Genomic DNA, 20,888 nt, shown 5'->3' on the forward strand with positions numbered 1-20,888 from the left:
TCAACTCAGTAGTGTGCTGGCGATACATGTCTAAAATGGAAAAATAAGTTTGAGATAGGTTCAGACGTTATTTTATAATATGTAAACCATTATATAATATATGAATATTTGGTTTAGATTGTAGGCCTTCTCAAAGTGTTTTCTCCCTTTTAAAATTTTTACTTTTTTTAGTCTCAAAAGATAAGAAAGAGAAAGCTCATGTTGTAAAAATTAGCCTCCTAATTTTGCTACTAGTTCATAGATTTTTTTCAAAGTATTGTAAAATGTAGCATTTCACCTCAGTTTTATTTAAATATAATTGACATATAACACGGTATTACTTCAAGGTGTACCACATAATGATTGATATATGTATATATTGCAAAATGATAACCACAATATGTTTAGATAACATCCATCATCTCGAATAAGTACACATTGTTCTCATGATATGAACGTTTAAAACATATTTTCTTAGCAGCTTTCAATATGCACTGCACTATTGTTAACTACAGTCACCATGCTGTTTTTACATTCCCAGAACTTATTTATCTTATAACTGAAAGTCTGTATCCTTTGACCCTCTTCAGTCATTTCCACCACCCCATGCCCTTGCCTTCCACTCCCTGGATGAGGGTATGGCAGCCCACTCCAGTTTTCTTGCCTGGAGAATCCCCTTGGACAGAGGAGCCTGGCGGGCACAATCCATGGGGTCGCAAGAGCTGGAACAACTGAGTGACTAAGCACAGCACGGCATGCCTTTTACTACCACCAATGTTTTCAATACATGAACATTTCTTACTTACTTTCTAAACCATAGGAAAAAAAGTTTACTGAAAAATGAAAACATTAAAGTTGCTCTAGCAATTTTGCCCTAGGTTTTCATATACTTTTAATAATAAACCTTTTGTTATTGAACTCATTTTTTTAAAATAAATTTTTAATTTGCCTCTAAATTATAGTGTTTTCAGCAATGCAGACATATGAAATGTTGTAATCCTCTTGTAGACAGTATATTGCAATGTTGTCTCATCCAGTTTTTAAACTTGTTTTGTGACCTGTGAAGATAGGATTGTGGTGAGTAAACAGAAAAACATTTTGAGAAGGTGATAAGCTAACTGTATGGAATTTCAACTAGAAAGTTGTCCTCACATATCTTTCTATTTTAAAATCTGTTTTTCTGACTCTCCATAAAAGTCATGTATGCTCTTTGATCATAAAGGATTTATTAACTGTGTAGCTTTCTTTGTCTAACTTTTCTCCTCCTTTTCCTGATTTATCACAAGGTAATTTTGTTATAGATGGGTTGGGTTAGTCATGTTAATACTGTACTGTCAGAGGGATAATTTTCTGTTTCTTAGATCATAAAAAGAAGAACTTGCATTCCTTTTTGCTGATTCTCAGTCCATATACATATATACACACATACACGCACATATACACATACACATACATACACATACTCAGTTACACACACATAAATACATTTGCACATCTGGTCACAATTTGACGTGTATTATATTTTATCCTGAGCATCTGATAGCAGGAGATCTGCTTAGTGTCCAAATTCTATCTAGAATGAATTTAAACTAGGAAGATTGTTTCTTCATGGAATAATGGGAATACACAGCTGATAGAGGTTAAGAAGGATTACTAAAGCTTAATATATAAATACATTATAATTAAGTGGTAGTTTTGGGTACAAGTCTAGATGAATTTGTCTAATATTGATGACTGATATTTCCTGATTGTTGAGAATAAATATTGGGAGTTGGTGATAGACAGGGAGGCCTGGCGTGCTGTGATTCATGGGGTCGCAAAGAGTCGGACACGACTGAGTGACTGATCTGATCTGATCTGAAGACTAATTATGTCCCTCTTATTTTGAGCCAGAGTTTAGTAATTGAACTTGGATCTCTATTCATACTTAGATTGGTGAATCAGGACTTTAAAAATATGATACATTGTTTTATATTTTATGTAGAAATGTGGACATCTTTGTTATTACTGTTTGTTATAGTTTTACATTCCTCTCTTTGAAGAAAGCAGAATATGATTTAGTAAACTTTCACATTTATTAAATTCACCTTTCTTCCCCTTGCATAGGTTAAATTCTGAATTTAACTTTTGATCTCTTTCAGGCCTTTAGATGCTATTCTGGAAAAATTTTAGTAATGGATCAAAGAAAGAATGAGAGTATTGTTCCTAGTATCACTCAACTAGAAGATTTTCTTACAGAACACAATTCCAACGTTGTTTGGCTCCTTGTTGGTAAGTAGAATATATTTTCTTGTACTTTATTTTGTGTATGGATTAACAGCTGCCAGATTTTAAACAGTAGTTCACTGAGGTTAGAGTGCTTACAATACCATTTGTTTGTGTTTTTGGAGACAAGTATTTTAATCTGTGTTTCTATGAATATTTGCTCTGGAAACTGCTCTTGAGGGCTGTTTTCCTTAGGCTGCTTCCTTGTCTGTGTTAGGGGAAGTGGGATGATAAGAGACCTAGCTTTTCTTTACTGTTTCAGATCAGCTCTTCCATTTCCCGTCCCAACATACACGCAAACACTTTTGTTTTATTATAAAGTGGTAAATCCTCATGGTAAATGTTTTTGCCTAATTAAATGTTATCTCTTTCCTCACTCCTTATGTACCTGACAGTGGAATTTTCCAGTAATGATTTTTTTTGTCTTCCAGAACTTTTCTAGGTGTACACAAATAATACAAAGCAGTATATAATTGAATTGCAGAGAGAGGGAAGACGTATGAGTGAGTGAATGAATATGAACAGATAAGGAGAAATACATCAAGTACTGAGGAAGGGAGCAATTACTGTAGGTTGTTACTGTCCAGGATGTTTCATGGAAGAACGCTATTTGATTTGAATTTTAGCATAGGAATTAGAAAAGTGCAGAGAGGAAAATAGAAAGGGTAAGATGGAGTGAGAGAGGAAAGGGAGGTAATGGAAATATTTATTAAACATCTGTGTACCTTGTGCCACAGGCATTTTGTGTATGTTATCTCAGTAATGTTCACAGCAGACTTATGAAGGTAGCTGATATTTTCCTATTAACCTATTGGGGAAATGAGACCCATAAAAATTAAATAACTTACACAGGTTACACAACTGTTCTTTTTCTTGAGTGTAGGCTTGTGCTTCTTTTATGATGCTGTGTGATAGGGTTACAATAGAGGAGAAGTGTATATAAAGGGAATTATGATGATTTATGGTTTGTAGGTAGGATTGGCTTACCATTTAAACTTTGTTTTTTCTCCCCTGATTGATGAACATGAACTATTCTAAATTATCATAATGAAAACTTAAAAGTAAAATGAAGTGCAAAACAATAATATGAAATGTAATTTCATAAAAACAGCATTGAAAATTATCTTTTAGTTTAATTAAAGGCAGACATCTTTCTTACATCCTGTGTGCCCCCTTTCCTATCATTTAGAATTTCTGGGTTTTTTTATGCATGGTATACAGCTCCTTTCTTTCAGGTGAAAATAATAACAACAACCAGGAAAACAATGAGGGGCTGTTTAATCTCTTTATTTTACTAATGGTCTTACAATATGGAAGGGCATGGAGAGGGGAGGGACATGATACACTGAAAGGGCCACAGCTCCCAGGGGGTCTACTTTCTGAGATGAGAGCATGCTTTCTCAGCAAATACCTTTGCCTTTCTGAAGAGCCCATAGCAACTTGCTGTTCACACAGTGATTCACGGTAAAAATTAATACAGGATGACTGTAAGTTTAAAATAATATTGTATCATCAAAATAATTGTTCAAAAGAATTGTTCTAGAAATAATTTTTATGGACAAATCATAGCACTTGCTACCTCAAAGCTATTAACATCAGTCTAAGCTACCATAAGTAATTAATGATGTATTTTGACTCTCAGTGACTGCTTTGTTTTAGGTATGTTAACATAATTTTTTAAAAGTACAAACTTAATGCAGTGTTGCTAAAAGGTTACATATATTAAATTGCTTTATATTACTTTGTCTTAATCTAGAAAATAGTTATATTTTTCAAATGCATAAGTAAAAGAAAATTTATCAAAAAATACATTCTTGTATTTTGTCATTTATGAATTAAGGAGCTAGGTGTTTTGGGAGGAATATTACAGATTTTATTAGTGACTATAAACTTTTCATGAAAAATGGTCAAATATAGAATACCATGTATTGAAGTGTATTTAATGGTGTTCTTTAAAAGTAAATTATTGTCTTACCAATTGCAACATAATAGTATTAATATTTGGTGGCCTACTCAATATAGATAGGCCTTTCAGTTCAGTCACTCAGTTGTGTCCGACTCTTTGCGACCCCATGAATCGCAGCACGCCAGGCCTCCCTGTCCATCACCAACTCCCGGAGTTCACCCAGACTCACGTCCATCGAGTCAGTGATGCCATCCAGCCATCTCATCCTCTGTCATCCCCTTCTCCTGCCCCCAGTCCCTCCCAGCATCAGAGTCTTTTCCAATGAGTCAACTCTTCGCATGAGATGGCCAAAGTACTGGAGTTTCAGCTTTAGCATCATTCCTTCCAAAGAAATCCCAGGGCTGATCTCCTTCAGAATGGACTGGTTGGATCTCCTTGCAGTCCAAGGGACTCTCAAGAGTCTTCTCCAACACCACAGTTCAAAAGCATCAATTCTTCGGCGCTCAGCCTTCTTCACAGTCCAACTCTCACATCCATACGTGACCACAAGAAAAACCATAGCCTTGACTAGATGAACCTTTGTTTGCAAAGTAATGTCTCTGCTTTTGAATATGCTATCTAGGTTGGTCATAACTTTCCGTCCAAGGAGTAAGCGTCTTTTAATTTCATGGCTGCAGTCACCATCTGTAGTGATTTTGGAGCCCAGAAAAATAAAGTCTGACACTGTTTCCACTGTTTCCCCATCTATTTCCCATGAAGTGATGGGACCAGATGCCATGATATGCCTTTAAGTAGGTTAAATTTCTCACTTCTTTCCAACAGTATTTTAAAAGCAGAGACTGTTGATTTTTTTTTAAAGTGACTTTTCTCCGATGTAAAAAAATCATCAGTTTTCTTGGTAAGTGACTGTAGCCTTTAGGAAATAGCTTAGAAATGAACTCTGAGTCTAATAAAGGTAGATTTTTTTTTTTTTTCCAGAATATTTAGAAATACGGGCTTTCTCTTCCCAGAACACTTTGTGTATGTTTAATAAATAAAACTGTACAAAGTAGTGTAAAATGAAACAGAAAAAAAGGAAAGTAGTTTTACTTGAAACATTGTTTTACTTGATCTGATTGAAATCTCTATTTTTCTGGGGAATGACTAAAGAGAATGAATTTGAAAGGTGGGCAAAGTAGAATCAACCTCTGGTTTTAAAAATTCAGGTATTAAATTATAAGAGGACATGTTACCGTTTGGAAGAAAATCTTCTCGTTTCTGAACATGATAAATGATCTTTTACTAACAAATTTTTATTAAAATGTTAAGGTGATCAAAAGGAAATATATAGTGAGATCCTTTTTTTGCATTCTTTTCTTCCAACAGCTACTATTTTGTCTTGTGGATGGATTATTTATCTCACATATTATAATTCTCGGAATGTTGGCCTTATTTTAACACTGGTTCTTAACAGGTTATACAAGCATGGCTATATTCATATTGGTAAGTCTGAGTAATTTTTTTTTCTTCTGTGTAATCTGGAAATTGTAAGTTTATTTTGTAAACACGCAATAGCTTTAGAAATTTACTTTTGTTTCACGAAAGTTAAACTAATCTACCTGAAATTTCTCTAATATAGTACCCCAACTAGAGTTGAACTACGATTTGGTTATGTCCTTTACCTCGTTCTTATTTCTCAAAGGGTTTCTGTAGTAGCCTTTTGACTTTTTTGGATTACAAGAGATCCTCATTAAAATAATTTGAGATATCTGGACACATATAAAAAATGGAACTGGATATTTCTCAACATTCTACCATCCAAAGAAAATTTCTAATGCTTGATGAAGTTTTGCTTTTTTTAAAAAAACTGATACCTAAAAAATCTATAACGAAGTGGATTCATCTTGTGTACTTCATTTTGTAGCTTTTGTTATTAATTTAACCTACTTATAAATGGGAAGTTTGCAAGTAGATAGGAGGGTATATTAGGAAGTCATATTCTTTGGAAAAATCCTGAACCACTGGGAAAAAGAGGTGAGGGATCACCCAATAGAATATTTCTGCTCTTCCTTAGAGTACCTCTTACTGGTCATAAATAAAAGTTCTCTCAAACATAAGTAGTCTTTCATTAATTTGAGGTGATGACTGGTTCCTGGAGTCACCGAAATTAATGGAGAAAAATGGTGAACTGCTTTGGGTTCATTTAATGACTGTGCCTAATCAAGAGAATTATTCATAGAAGTAGCTGTTAAACTAACGTCCTCATATAATTATTTAGTAACTCAGTTCATAGTAATGATATCTATGGCACTTTTTCTTATATTTGAGGGGAAAATGACAAGATTAATAAGGCTGTAAGGATATCAGGAAAGAAGTAGGAAAAGAACATTTAATTATTGAATAAATTGAATGTGAAGATTATTTAAAGCTTTTAGGGCTCTACTGTTTTTCAAAGCAATTACAGTAATTGCTGTTGGTTTGTTTTTTTTTTTCCTACAACAGGTTCATTTTCTTTCTCTGTTCTTTCTGGAAAAGTCATGGTTCGTGAAATCTATTATATTACAGAAGACATGTCTATTAGGTAAAAATAAATGTCCATCTTAAATCTGAAATTTTATAAACTTTTTAAATTATAATACTGAATTGAATATGGCTTGCTTTTTCATAGGAACAATGTTGGATTTTCAAATAAAACCATAAATCAGCAATCATTTTTTTCAGTGGTTCATACCTGGTGAATTGATTTTTTTTTTTTTTAATGTTTCTATCCATGGATTAATTTAGCTAAGGTTCACATTGGCCAAAAAAATCATATTTGAATAGCAGCTTATAGAAATGGACAATCTCATATCATCCCTAGTTTTAAAAATTGAGCATTAGATTACTTGAGCATTTTTGTTGTAGAATTCATTGTGGTCATTTATTATATAAGCAAGGATCAGGAGTGTTGATATCTCTTATCCATTATCCCCTTTTTATATATAGTGAATTTTTAGAATAATTTAACCTTAATAGCATTTCTAGTTTTACCTAATGAAAGAGATGAAAATTGAATATAATGAAAAATGATAATTCATATATTTGATATAGTCTGTCTTCTGTAAGCCTTGAAAAAAAGCTTACTCTATTCATGTGATTTTCTTAAAATTTGTTACTTGGATAAAACTTGGAGACACTAAATTAGTTGAGAAGTGCTAGAGTTTAGCAGCACTCATACCTCACTTACAATAGTAGAGGTAACTTCTTTAAGAGTCTAAAACTATCTCCAAGTTAAAAGTAAAAGTTAGGCTATAATTCTACCCTTTGGGGAGATGTAGTGATATGTCATTATAGAAATGAAAGAAAATCTTTAAAAGTTTTCCTTTTGTGTGCTAATATCTCCCTTTCAAGATTTGACTTTTAGTTTATATAATTTTCATTTAAAAAATATCACTTGAAAAAGAAAAAGTTTTTTCTGTTAACACTTTATTTTCCTACTAAATGTTATTTGGTATTACAGTTTACCTAAACAGAAGAATCTAAGAGCTTTTGCAGATCTTTTCCTTTCTTAATTGGAAGAGTATGAAACGTCTAAGTATGCTAGTGTCCAGTTTTCTGTATTTCCCTATTATCAGTTTCCTGCTTTTTATGATAACTAAGAAATGAGTTAAATAAATTGTTGTTTAAGCTTTCACTTTTGTAATTTATCTTGCTTAGAATTCAAGATGGATTTATAATTTTTCGGTGGTGGAAAATGTATAATCCAAAGCAGAAGCAACATGGTAAGCAACATGGTTTCATTTTTTCATGTATTTGAAATCTTCAGTAATATAATCAGAATTTTCATTTGTAGATGTTGAAATGTTTCACAATTTGTAATAGATAAAAATATTTTTAAAAGCTTTGGAGTTTACAGAAGTGATTTTAACATTCCTTAGCTGAAAATCCTGCAGCAGCTTTCCTCTGCATGGTTGAATTTAGTTTCCTTAGTCTATTGTTTATTTAGGGTTATTCTCAGTATGACCTTTACCCACATTTCTAGTCTTACCTCCTATTACCTCTGTGGACTTAATCCCATACTGTGGTTAAAGTGGCTTTCCTAGCACTCTTTGATCACTCTACTAAGATACTTATCTTTTTAGCTTCTTTGCTTTATTCATACTTTTACGTAACATTGCTACTAATTCGCATTTATCTACTATGGTAAGAATGTGTAGGAAAGAGGAAATGCATACTCTAGACTCTACTGTTTCTGCTTTTTATCATCAGAATTTTATCTCAGTATATTCTGTTCACCTGTTCATTTCACAACTCTAGGTGCCCCTGTCTGTGCCTGTAACTTTTCTTCTCTACATTAACCACACCAGTGGCCTCAAGGAGAGGAAACCTTGTCTTTACTTTCTAGAATAGTAATTCGCAAACATGTTTGATCTCAGGATTTGTTACATTATAAATAATTGAGGATTCCAAAAAGGTTTTATTTATTAAGTTGTATCTGTTTAATATTTGCTGCATTCAAAATTAAGCCTGGTCATTATAGAAACATGTTAATCATTAAAAATATTTATAATAAATCCATTACATGTTAATGGAGAAGACAATGGCAACCCACTCCAGTACTCTTGCCTGGAGAATCCTATGGACGCAGGAGCCTGGTAGGCTGCCGTCTACGGGGTCGCACAGAGTCAGACACGACTGAAGCGACTTAGCTGCATTACATGTTAAATAGCACTTTATGAAGAATAATTTTTCCAAATCAAAAATATAGTGAGAAGACTGACATCGTTTTAAATTTTGCAAATATTTTAAATGTTTGTCCTAATGGAAGGTAATTGAATTCTCACCTCTGCTTTCATATTCATATAATTCTTATAGCCTTTAAAAAACCCCATTGTCCACTCATTTGAAAATGACTCTTAAAAAGTCAAATATCTTAGTATAATAATATTATCAAAATAATTTTGACTTTGTGTTCCCCAAGAAAGGGTCTCAGGCTCCCCCCAGAGGTCCCTGGACCATACTTTTTGATAACTACTTTTAAGGAGAATTTAAGTGCCACCTGGGAGTGTAGGGTCAAAAGGGAATGAAACCCCTCCACCTTTTCTTAGGTATGAGGACCTGCGTTTCAGGCTCCCCAGTGAGATTCTGAAATGGTGGTTGGTTCTGTATAATTTTGGAACTTTACAACTAAGTGTTGGGTTGTGTGTGTGTGAGCTCCCCTAAGAATCTCATCATGATGTATACTGTTTTTTCTATGGGAAAATAGATTTAAAGTTCTGAAAGTTTTAAAACTTAGCAAAAGTTTGAGCTACCCTAAATTATTTTTAGATTTCCCTATTGTTTCACTGTTGTTTAGTCTTTTTTTTTTTTTAAACTATCATTGCCTTGCTCCCACATATCTTTCATCCCTCCTATATAATACATAATGTACTCTACCTTGAAAATGTTGGCATTAATGGGTTAGAATTTGACATCTGCAGAGTTAATGAAACCTGAATTATTAGAAAGAATAATGGGCAAATTTCATTTCTGGAAAAAGTTTTCTAAAAATTAGAGTTGTATATTAGATAGTTTTGAACAGAAGCTCAGTGACTTCTTATGATAAAAGTGTTCTGTGGACCTTTGGAATAGGCTTTTTGCAGTCTCTCATCTGTGATTGAGAATGGCTCTGTGTTATTACCTGTCTTCAGTTTATGATTTTGGAATTTTGGTTGTTAAACCAACCTTTTTACCTCATTTCTTAGTAGTTACTTTAAGCATTCTCACAGGAGAATAAAATGTCCTTTAGGTAATATGTTAGTGCATTGGGAATCTTTTGTTTTTAAGTTTTGACTTTTTATTAATATGAAAGCACTTTCCTACATTGCTTAGGTATTGTGGAGAGATTATTCTTGATTCTTTTTTAAATTTGACTGTAAGTCTTACAGGTGGTACTTAAAGATATCTTAAACTTTAGAGGTGGTTAAAGCTCATTCCTGAGAGCCAGGTTCTTTTGAGTTTAGTTCTAGTTTCTAACACATTCACTTAATTTTGGGCATGCCCAGTATTTCTACCCTTGATTTAGTTTGAAAAGTGCATCTAGCTTGTGCCTTAGAGATAGATTTCTTTAGCAGAGTATTTTTCCTCAGCATGTCATGCTTCTGTTAATCTTGCAGTCTGTGTGGTAAGGTCTTGCTGTTTTGATTTAATCTTTTTTCTTTTTACATGTTAGTTAACATAAATTTTGAAAGCCAAAACAAAAGTTCTCTTCATTTATATAGCTCGTTTGTAGTAAAACAAACAAACCCACCCTATTTTATATTTGCATTAGAAGTTTTATTCCAGATTTTTTCCCCCCTTGGTGTTTTAAAATGATAATGTGAACTGATAAAGCTGTAGGGAAATGGTGGGTTGAGGAGGCCCATTTGACCTAACACCACCCCACCCAATGCTTTTGACTCCAGAATTCCAAGGAACACAGAAAACAACCGATTTTTCTCAAAATCCATCATCAATTTGGAAACAGCTAATGTCCTCAAAGCCCCCTCATTTTGCAGATGGAAAAATCATAAATTCCTGTGATTATAGCTGTTAAAATCAGGGCAAAAACCCAGGTCTGCTAACTTCCAGTCTAGTGTCCCTTGTATTTATTAAATAACCTTGTCAAATGTGGCCCAAGGGGGTTCTTGAAGATTCTTATGTATAAATAAACACTTATCACAGCTTATGGGAGGAATGAAGGCATTTGCAGTATCCAGAGGTAACTGCAGGTTGTAAATTAGGCCTACTGGGATTGCCCACTTGAGAATTTTCATTGATATGGGGGATACCGTCTTAAATTGTTTATAGTCTTTTGTTTTGAAGAAAATAATTACTTCAGTTTATCATGAAATGTTAACGTCTCCTTAAAGTGGTTTGCTGTTCACCAAAATTCTTGAATGAGGGTCAAGAATAACTGACCCAAGTTCTTTAAGAAAGAGTTAACTTTCGATGAAAATCTTAATTTAACAGATACTTATTTTACATTCACTCTACTGTGATCATTGTGCTAATCTGGAGGGGGAATAAAAAATCAAAGAGTATTATCTAAATCTATTTGAGGGAATAAATGCATACAAACAATTGTAATTAAAGAAAAAAGGGAACAATGAGTGTGTGTTGAGGAAAAACAGTGAACCATCCTTAGAATTACCAGTTTTGATATGGACCACTTGATGTGGTCCCAGCAAATTCATGGTGTTTAAAGTTCTATTTGTCAAAGAGGCAGAATGGTAGAGGGCTTCCCAGGTGGCGCTAGTGGTAAAGAACCTGCTTGCCAGTGCTGCAGATGTAAGAGACCTGGGTTCAATCTTGGGTTGGGAAAATTCCCTGGAGGAGGAAATGGCAACTCACTCCAGTATTCTTGCCTGGAGAATCCCTTGGACAGAGGAGATTGGCAGGCTACAGTCCATAGGGTCCCAAAGAGTCGGACACATCTGAAGTGACTTAGCACGCATGCAGACACGCACAGAATGGTAAAGCTGTTGTGAAAGTTCCATCTCTTAAGTAGCATGCTTGGTGATGACAGTGAATATAGGATTGTGTCAGGTATAGGTGGAGTGGAAGGGAGGGTAGCTCAGATGGAATAACTGGTTTGACCAATGGCATTGAGGTTGGAAAACAGGTGTGTGCAATGGCACCCCACTCCAGTACTCTTGCCTGGAAAATCCCATGGATGGAGGAGCCTGGTGGGCTGCAGTCCATGGGGTCACTAGAGTCGGACACGACTGAGCGACTTCACTTTCACTTTCATGCATTGGAGAAGGAAATGGCAACCCACTCCAGTATTCTTGCCTGGAGAATCCCAGGGACGGGGGAGCCTGTTGGGCTGCCGTCTGTGGGGTTGCACAGAGTCAGACACGACTGAAGTGACTTAGCAGTAACAGTTAGCAGGAATTAACAATGCCATATGGTGGTAAATATAAGGTAAAGGAATAATAGGGGATAAGATGGAAGCTATGTAATGGAGGATGTTGAACACTGGGAAGCCACTGCCATGAAAGGTTTTGGGGCAGGGGAGTGACATGAACTTAGCTCATTTCAAAGAATATAGCAAAATGTAATCACTACTTAAGATGCATAAATGCAGTCTAATATAAATTGCTCTAATATTGGTTCTTTCATGACTGGCTCTCCCCTGTCATTTCTTTATGTCTCGGATTCTTTTTGTCACTCTTAATGCTAACATAAATCTCTGTTTCTGCCCTCTCTGTAATTGTCCATAATGTAGAGCAGAAACATTATCATGATTTTTGGATATTTTATGTTCTTCTTAATACTGAAGAACATTTAGTCTAAATTGTTCTTTCTTGTTTTTTTATGCCAGCAGTTTGCAGTAGAAAAAAGATTTCAAACCTCCATTTTACAGTAATGTTAAAAGTTGGTAGGCTTTACCAGTTATACTTTTATAATTCTAATTATTTGCTCATAGTTTTACCTACATTTGAAAATTTACATGTATGTGCTCATGAAGAGCACAACTTTGATGAATGGCCAAAGAAGTTTCTCTTCCATATGCTTTTAAAATATATTCTCTGTTGTACATGTATACCTGTGGCAGATTCATTTTGATATTTGGCAAAACTAATACAATTATGTAAAGTTTAAAGATAAAATAAAATTTAAAAAAAATATATATATATATTCTCTGTTGTAAAGGATGACATTCTTAACAATGTGCTCATAGTCACATCCTTCAAAGGTAAAGACACAATGCCAAATAGCAGTGCAGGAATAATCAGTTTGGTCTAAGTACATGATTAGTCTGGCATGATTAATGGGCATCATTTAGAATATAGTGTATGGAGGAGTGAATAGGCCAAAAGTAAGCTTTTGATAAAAGTTGTACAATATTGTAGAATATGGGTTAAAATAGTAGGCTATATTCAATAATATGACCTTACAGTCTGGTTATTATTTCTTGCTTATTAAGGGCAGATCCATGTGTGTTGATAGTTAATCAAGAGGAAATAGAGATAATTGATGTTTCTTTGTGACAAATTTAAAAGCCTAACTGGGGCATGTGTCTGAGTAGATATATGGCCACTAGCCATCTAAGGAGACAGGTCCCTTCTGTGAGTAGGGTCAAGATTTTCATTAGGAAGTTTTAGAACTCCTCTATTAGGAGAAAAGAAGAGTGTCCAGTGCAAAACTACTATGCCATAGAGCTTGGTTGAGATAATTTAAGCCAGGAGCAGTTTTAAAGTTGTTACTTGTCCAGTGTAACTCTTTACAAAAGAGAAAAAAATAATACATCTAATTTGTTTACCATAGAATTTGTTGTAAAATATTTCCTAAGTCATGAACTAGTGATCCTGTTATAGATGGTTGTTGACTAAAGACCATTTAATGAGAATTTCAGTCAAAAGTCTTTATTTTGAGGATACTTAATTTTAAGGGATTCTTTTGGGAAACAAATAGCAGGACCAGTTACCTCTTAATATATGGTGATATATCATAGTATTTAAATTCATACTAGTCTGACTAGCTAGACATGCATCCTTCTTATCCAGAGGAATTCTTAGATTATTAAGGAGTGAAAAGGTGATGGTAAAGTATGTCCCTATTATTTTGTTGCTTAGAAGTTTTAGCCTGATATAATCTAGTACTGTTAAATTTGTAGCATCTAAATCTTGTTTGTTAAATACATGAAGGAAATAAAAATCCCTGAACAATTTTTGAAAGGTCAATAGACTTGATTCTGAGTATATTACAAGGCCTTGGTAGCACTTAGATTTTTTACTACAAATAACATGTGTCCCAGTTGCATAATTAAATAGTGCCTTTTTCCTGATTTCCCTTTGGAGAATAAGTCTCAATTAGCTATTTGTTCAGGAGACTTACACTGTTCTACAACATTTATTTACTTTTTTCCTTCATAAATTAACTGCTTGTTAAGAGCCTTTTACGTCTGTACTTATATCTATTGGGCGATGCTTACTCCTTGAAAGGAAAGCTATGACAAACCTAGACAGTGTATTAAAAAGCAGAGACATCACTTTGCCAAGAAAGGTCCAGACAGGCAAAGCCATGATTTTTCCAGTAACCGTATACAGATGTGAGAGTTGGACCGTAGAGAAGTTTGAGTGCCAAAGAATTGATGCTTTCGCACTATGGTACTGGAAAGACTCTTGAGAGTCCCTTGGACAGTAAGGAGATCAAACTGGTCAATCCTAAAGGAAATTAACCCTGAATATTCATCAGACTGATGCTAAAACTGAAGCTCTGATGCGAACAGCCCACTCATTGGAAAAGACCCTGATGCTGAGAAAGATTGAGGGCAGGAAGAGAAGGGGGCGACAGAGGATAAGATGGTTAGATAGCATCTCTGACTCAATGGACATGAGTTTGAGCAAATTGTGGGAGATAGTGGAGGACAGAGGAGCCTGGCATGCAACAGTCCTTGGGGTCGTAAAGAGTCAGACACACCTTAGTGACTGAATAACAATGAACACTTTATTAACAAATGAATTTGGGAAGCTCATTATATGAATGTTAGATGACAAGAAGTATGAGAAGAAGATTCTGCCTTCAAGTGTAGAACATTATTAATGTAGAGAGATTTAAAAGAGCCAGTTGATTATACCTTTCTTAAATTATGTATTAATTAAAATTTTCTGTTTGACTCCAAGTGTCATCAGAATGAATGAAACCTAAAAATTGCTTTTAAAATTTCCAGGAGAGATAAATGTCAGTGAGAAATCTAGTGTTACCAGAATTTAACAATTAAATACTGTGTTTAAGGTATGACTATTGATCAGTTTTTTGTAAAATGCAAAGAAATAACTGGACCCTTTTGACACATTTTTGTTTTCAGGGATTAATAACACTTTTGCTTTTGAAATAGCCATTATATTTATTGATAAAATTATTATTAAGTAATTTTATTTTGTGTTTAAGAACCAGTATTTGGAGACCTGGATTTTAGTCTTCCTCTGAGTTATATAATCTTGGGCTCTGACTGCTAAGGTTTGTTGTGAGGATTAAATGAAATTCTATGAGTAAAGTGCCTAGAACAGTACCTAGAACATAGCAACTGTTCAATAGAGATGAGCTGTTTTTATTATATCACACTATGAAATGGAAGATTATTTAAAAAGAAAATTTGTTATAAGTCAGTATAATTAGTAAGAATTTGACCTGCTAAAGCAAGGAAACTAGTATTTATGGTATAACCATCTTACAGGTAGGTAGAGGTATTCTCATTTTATAGAGAGAATGAGGCAATGAGGCTAAGGGTGGTTAATGTACTGCCTTAGATCATAACATTTGTAAACAGTGTTACAGGAATTTACATCCTTTTTACTGTTTATTTACTGTCTTTTTCTAGTTCCTGGAGAATCTAGTGTTGATTTTCCCAACTTTTTTTTTTTTCCCCCAAAGAACCTGTGTATGTGTGTTGCTGAAATTTGGCCTGTGTACACTGGTGCTGGATTAAATCTCGGAGTCAGAGTTTTGGATGAAGTCGAGAGAGAGAATTTCATTGCTTTGCCAGGCTAGAGGGGCTACTGCCCTCAAGACTGTGTGTCCCACCTTGGAGAGAGTCTTATAGTGTTCAAAGGGCAGGGCGTGATCAGCTCACAGACATTCTTCTCATTGGTTGGTGGTGGGGTAATGGGGAGTCAGCGTCATCACCCTTCTGGTTCCAGCTGGTCTGCGGTTTATGTACTAGTGGACAGCATACAATTAACTTCTTCCCCCTTACAGGGATTTCAGTATCTGCAGAAGAGTTCAGAGGACATGGCTCAGAATATTATCTGTAGCCCTTGAGGAAGAACTAAAGGTCCTTGACTTTGTGTAATGGCTAAACTATTATTATTTTGTCTTGCTTGACTCTTTTAATACAGTTACATCTTTTATTTGAGATTATTATTAATATTTGAACCTACAATTCATGAAATCTTTGTTTTAGCATTGTGTAGTTTTTAAAAACAAACTATTATTTATAAAGTCATAGTTTCTATGATGCACAAGTTCAAATACTAGTGTGATATTTTAATGCATTATAACTTGAACATTTTACTATGTATATTTTAGTATACACTTATGGCTATATTGGGGTAAAGTTTTACTCTGTAAATGGCATTGTGCTCTTCTTGGCATAAAATCTTTTTGTTGTTATACAACTGGGATGTAGAAATTCAGATTGTTTTGAAATGCCAAGCTGAAATACTATAGTGACATCAGCTTTTTTTCTTTGTCGATGTTTTATTACTTTAAAAATGTAATTCCCTTTTATCGTAGAATTCTATTTTAAAATAAATCATTTGAGTTACTTTAGCTTTGGAAAAGGATTTGACTTAAAACTCTAACTAAAGTTTTTAAAAAGTTGACTAAAAACTTTTTTTTTTTGTAATTGATATCTTTAGATCCAAAAGCAGAAACTAGATTATACATCACAGTCAATGACTTTGAATTTCATGTCTATAATCGTTCGGATCTTTATGGACATCTTCAAGAATTGTTTGGTTTGGAGCCAACGATAATTCCACCCAAGAAAGAAGATGATAAAACACGAGAAAATGGAAGAACAAGAACCCAGTCCAAAATTGAAAGGTTGAAGTCACAATTGAATTTTATTAATCTCCAACATTTAAACATCTGCTTTTATTAGAGTATTATTAACACTGTTCACCTAAATATAGCCTAATCTTTCTTTGTAGATTAACTAAAACTTTTATTCTTATAAGATTCTTTAAAAATTATATAGAATAATATAGAATAGATTATGTAAAATATATAGAATTATGTAAAAAAGATTAGATCTCAGCTTAAAGCTGTCCAGTCTGCTCTGCTTACCAGTTCTACTTCTCTCATGTTGATAACTACTGCTATCAATTTGTTTTTTATTCTTTTAAATACACACATATAAGTCTAAACATTATTTTTCATGCCAAGTTAAAAGCACATTGTATTTCCTTCCTGACCACTTGCCCAGTCCCCATCTCTTCGAGAGAGAAAAGCTTCATCTAATTTATTTCATCTGATTGATGACTGTTATTTATAACTTTATTGCTACTTCTATCTTGGGTATTCCTTTGGAAAAGGTATATGGATTCATTACATATTCTAATGTATTTCTATAGATTATAAGATAAAGTCAAGCATGTATCTGCTGATACTTTTTAAGTTGACCTGTCTTTATACTTAGAAATGTCTCTTAATAGTAGGCGTCCCTGGTGGCTCAGATGGTAAAGACTCTCCTGCAATGCAGGATCCCTGGTTCGGGAAGATCCCCCGGAGAAGGAAATGGCAACCCACTCCAGTAATCTTGCCTGGAGAATTCCATGAACAGAGGAGCCAGGCAGGCTACAGCCCATGGGGTTGCAAAGAGTCATGAATGACTGAGCAACTATCACTCTCAAGTCTAAAAATATATATACATAGTTAGGTGCATATACAATTATACAATTTCATTTTATTGGTTTCTAGGTTCTGTGTTCTGTTTCATTGACCTATTCATTTTCTTTCACACAATTCCACAGTGTGTTGATTTCTGTAGTTTTGTGGTTTAAGTCTTGAAATCAACTGATGTCATTCCTCCAACGTTGCTTTTCTCCTTCATTATTTTCTTGGCTATTCTTGATCTTTTGCTTCTTCAAATAAATTTTAGAATCCATTTGCCAGTATTCACAGAATACCTTGTTGAGATTTCAGTAGGGATTGCATTGAATCTATAAATCAAGTTGGGAAGAATTGACATCTTGACAGTGTTGTGTCTTCCTATCAATGAACATGGAATGTCTGTCTAATTATTTAGTTCTCTTTGATATCTTTCATCAGAGTTTTATAGTTTTCCTCACATAGATCTTATATAAAAATTGTTAAATATACACCTAAGTGTTTAATTTTCTGTGGTGCTAAAGTATAGTAATATGTTTTAAATTTCAAAATCCATTTTCTCATTACTAGTATATAGGAAAGTGATTGATACTTGTATATTACTAATCTTGTATCTTGCAACCTTGCTATAGTTACTTATTAGTTCTAAGAGTATTTTTGGTCACTTCTTTCCAATTTTTCTACATGGATGATTATGTCAGCTGCAAGGAAAGACTCTTATTTTGTCTTATTTCTTCCTTCCAAGTCTTTATACCTTTTCTTTCCTTTTTTTTTTTTTTTTTTGGTCTTACTGCAGTAGCTAGAACACTTCTAGTACAAATTTGGAGAAAAGTAATGACAAGGAACATCCTTGCTTTGTACCTAGTCTTTGTGGGAAAACTTCTAGTTTCTCACTATTAAGTATGATGTTAACTGTAGTTTTTATGGTAGATATTCTTTATCAAGTTGAGGAAGTCCCCCTCTATTCATTGTTTACCATGAGGTTTTAATCGTGAGTAAGTATTGGATTTTGTCAAATTTTTTTGTGTCTCTTGGTATGATCCTTTGATTTTTCGCTTTTAGACTGTTGATTTTTGAATGTTGAAGCAGCCTTGTATACAAAATAGTTTTTTTTTTTTAGATTAATTTATGTATGGCTGTGTTGTGTCTTCATTGCTGCATGCGAGCTTTTTCTAGTTGCAGTGCCTGGTCTTCTCATTTCAGTGGCTTCTCTTGTTGCAGAGCATAGGTTCCACAGCATGCAGACGTCAGTAGTTGTGGTGCGTGGGCTCTAGAGCTCGGGCTCAGTAGTTGTGGTGCACAGGTGTAGTTGGTCTGAGGTATATGAGATCATCCTGGGTGAGGGCTCGAACCAGTATCCTCTACATTGCAAGGCGAGCCCCTTAACCACTGGAACACCAGGGAAGTCACCTTTTTTTTTTTTAAAGTAGATGATGAGGATGTTTATTTCTCAGTTAAATGTGTAATGCATATTATGTCCCAGGCATTGAGCTTAGGTACTGAAGATAGTGAGAATATGATAACTTCTTGAGGGAATTTACAGCCTACTATGGGAGTTCGAACACTTAATAGACAATTTTAGTGCAAGAAATATAACAGGGACAAAACAGAATTCTATGGGCACATACAGGAGGATCAGGAGTTTGAAGCCTTAAGGGTAAATGACTTAAGCAGAGAAGGAGATGCAGGGTCATGGAGAAGAAACGTCATATGCAATAGAGAAGTTGTTACTGAGGCTGGAGTGGATTACTTGAGGTGAGGATAAATTAAACTAAAATGGTTAGCAGGATTCACTGTTAGAAATGATGTTCAGTTCAGTCGCTCAGTCATGTCCAACTCTTTGTGACCCCATGAAATGCAGCACGCCAGGCCTCCCTGTCCATCACCAACTCCCGGAGTTAACGCAGGCTCACGTCCATCGAGTCAGTGATGCCATCCAGCCATCTCATCCTCTGTCGTCCTCTTCTCCTTCTGCCCCCAATCCCTCCCAGCATCAGAGTCTTTTCCAGTGAGTCAACTCTTGCATGAGGTGGCCAAAGTACTGGAGTTTCAGCTTTAGCATCATTCCCTCCAAAGAAATCCCAGGGCTGATCTCCTTCAGAATGGACTGGTTGGATCTTGCAGTCCAAGGGACTCTCAAGAGTCTTCTCCAACACCACAGTTCAAAAGCATCAATTCAAAGTGTTAAAAATGACCTGGCCTTACCTGAGGTCAGCAATGCTGTGTTATGATTGGAGGGAAATAAGACTGGAGGCAGGGAGACAAGATAAAAGGGTGATGTAACAGTTCAGGGTAGAGATGATCATCAACTGGCTTGTCAAAAAGAGGAAGGGAGAAAAGTGGATGGATTCCAGATACACTTAGGCAAATGGATACTTAAGAGAGTGATGGAGGAAATGTGGAGAATGAATAAGAAGAGTGAGTCAACGATGAATCCAAATTTCTAGTTTAAACAGTGGTCATGCTTAGTCTTAGGAGGAGAAGGGACGACAGAGGATGAGATGGATGGCATCACCGACTCAATGGATATGAGTTTGAGCAAGCTCTGGCAGATAGTGAAAGACAGGGAAGCCTGACGTTCTGCGATCCATGGGCTCACAAACAGCTGGACACGACTGAGCGACTGAAGAACAACATGCTTAGTTGGCTTCCCAGGTGGCATGAGTGGTAAACAATCTGCCTGCAATGCAGATTGACCCGGGTTGGGTCCCTGAGTCAGGGAAGTTCACCTGGAGGAGAGGGCACGGCAACACACTCCAGTATTCTTGCCTGGAGAGGAGCCTGGACGACTATAGTCCATAGGGTTGCAGAGAGTTGGACATGACTGAAGTGACTTGGCATGCACGAAAGGAACCTTGGAGAAAGAGGTTCGGGGCTGGTTGTGAGGTTAGTTTTGAATTTAGTTTTAAGCACTGAGGGCCACCTTACAAATACAGCTCTAGAAGTGTGACTTAGGAGTTACCGAATTATTGAAGAGACGTGCCTCAAGTTTTTATATGAAATCTTTAGTGAATTGCTAAGAATTTTTCATTTCTTGAATTTTGTGTACTTTGTGTATGGACAGTTCCTTTGGAAGGAAAGTTATGACCAACCTAGACAGCATATTCAAAAGCAGAGACATTACTTTGCCAACAAAGGTCCATCTAGTCAAGGCTATGGTTTTTCCAATAGTCATGTATAGACGTGAGAGTTGGACTATAAAGAAAGCTGAGCACCGAAGAATTGATGCTTTTGAACTGTGGTGTTGGAGAAGACTCTTGAGAGTCCCTTGGACTGCAAGGAGATCCAACTAGTCCGTCTTAAAGGAGATCAGTCCTGAGTGTTCATTGGAGGAACTGATGTTGAAGCTGAAACTCCAGTACTTTGGTCACCTGATGCGAAGAGCTGACTCATTTGAAAAGACCCTGATTCTGGGAAAGAT

The 20,888-nt window shown here is 35.2% G+C and overlaps 1 protein-coding gene across 10 annotated transcripts in view; it reads left to right on the plus strand.

Annotated features, from left to right (window-relative positions):
• KIAA1109 (KIAA1109 ortholog) overlaps positions 1 to 20,888 on the plus strand; it is a 206,838-nt gene that overhangs the window by 16,675 nt on the left and 169,275 nt on the right. For all 10 annotated transcript variants that reach the window (XM_025268008.3, XM_025268017.3, XM_025268015.3 and 7 more), the window contains 5 exons: positions 2,121 to 2,250; positions 5,516 to 5,632; positions 6,632 to 6,710; positions 7,826 to 7,890; positions 16,495 to 16,681. In XM_025268008.3, coding sequence (XP_025123793.2) covers positions 2,154 to 2,250; positions 5,516 to 5,632; positions 6,632 to 6,710; positions 7,826 to 7,890; positions 16,495 to 16,681 — 545 coding nt within the window. In that variant the 5' untranslated portion in view covers positions 2,121 to 2,153. The remainder of the gene's footprint in view (positions 1 to 2,120; positions 2,251 to 5,515; positions 5,633 to 6,631; positions 6,711 to 7,825; positions 7,891 to 16,494; positions 16,682 to 20,888) is intronic.

This window comes from Bubalus bubalis, chromosome 17 (genome assembly GCF_019923935.1).
Source record: "Bubalus bubalis isolate 160015118507 breed Murrah chromosome 17, NDDB_SH_1, whole genome shotgun sequence".
Lineage (NCBI taxonomy): Eukaryota > Metazoa > Chordata > Mammalia > Artiodactyla > Bovidae > Bubalus > Bubalus bubalis.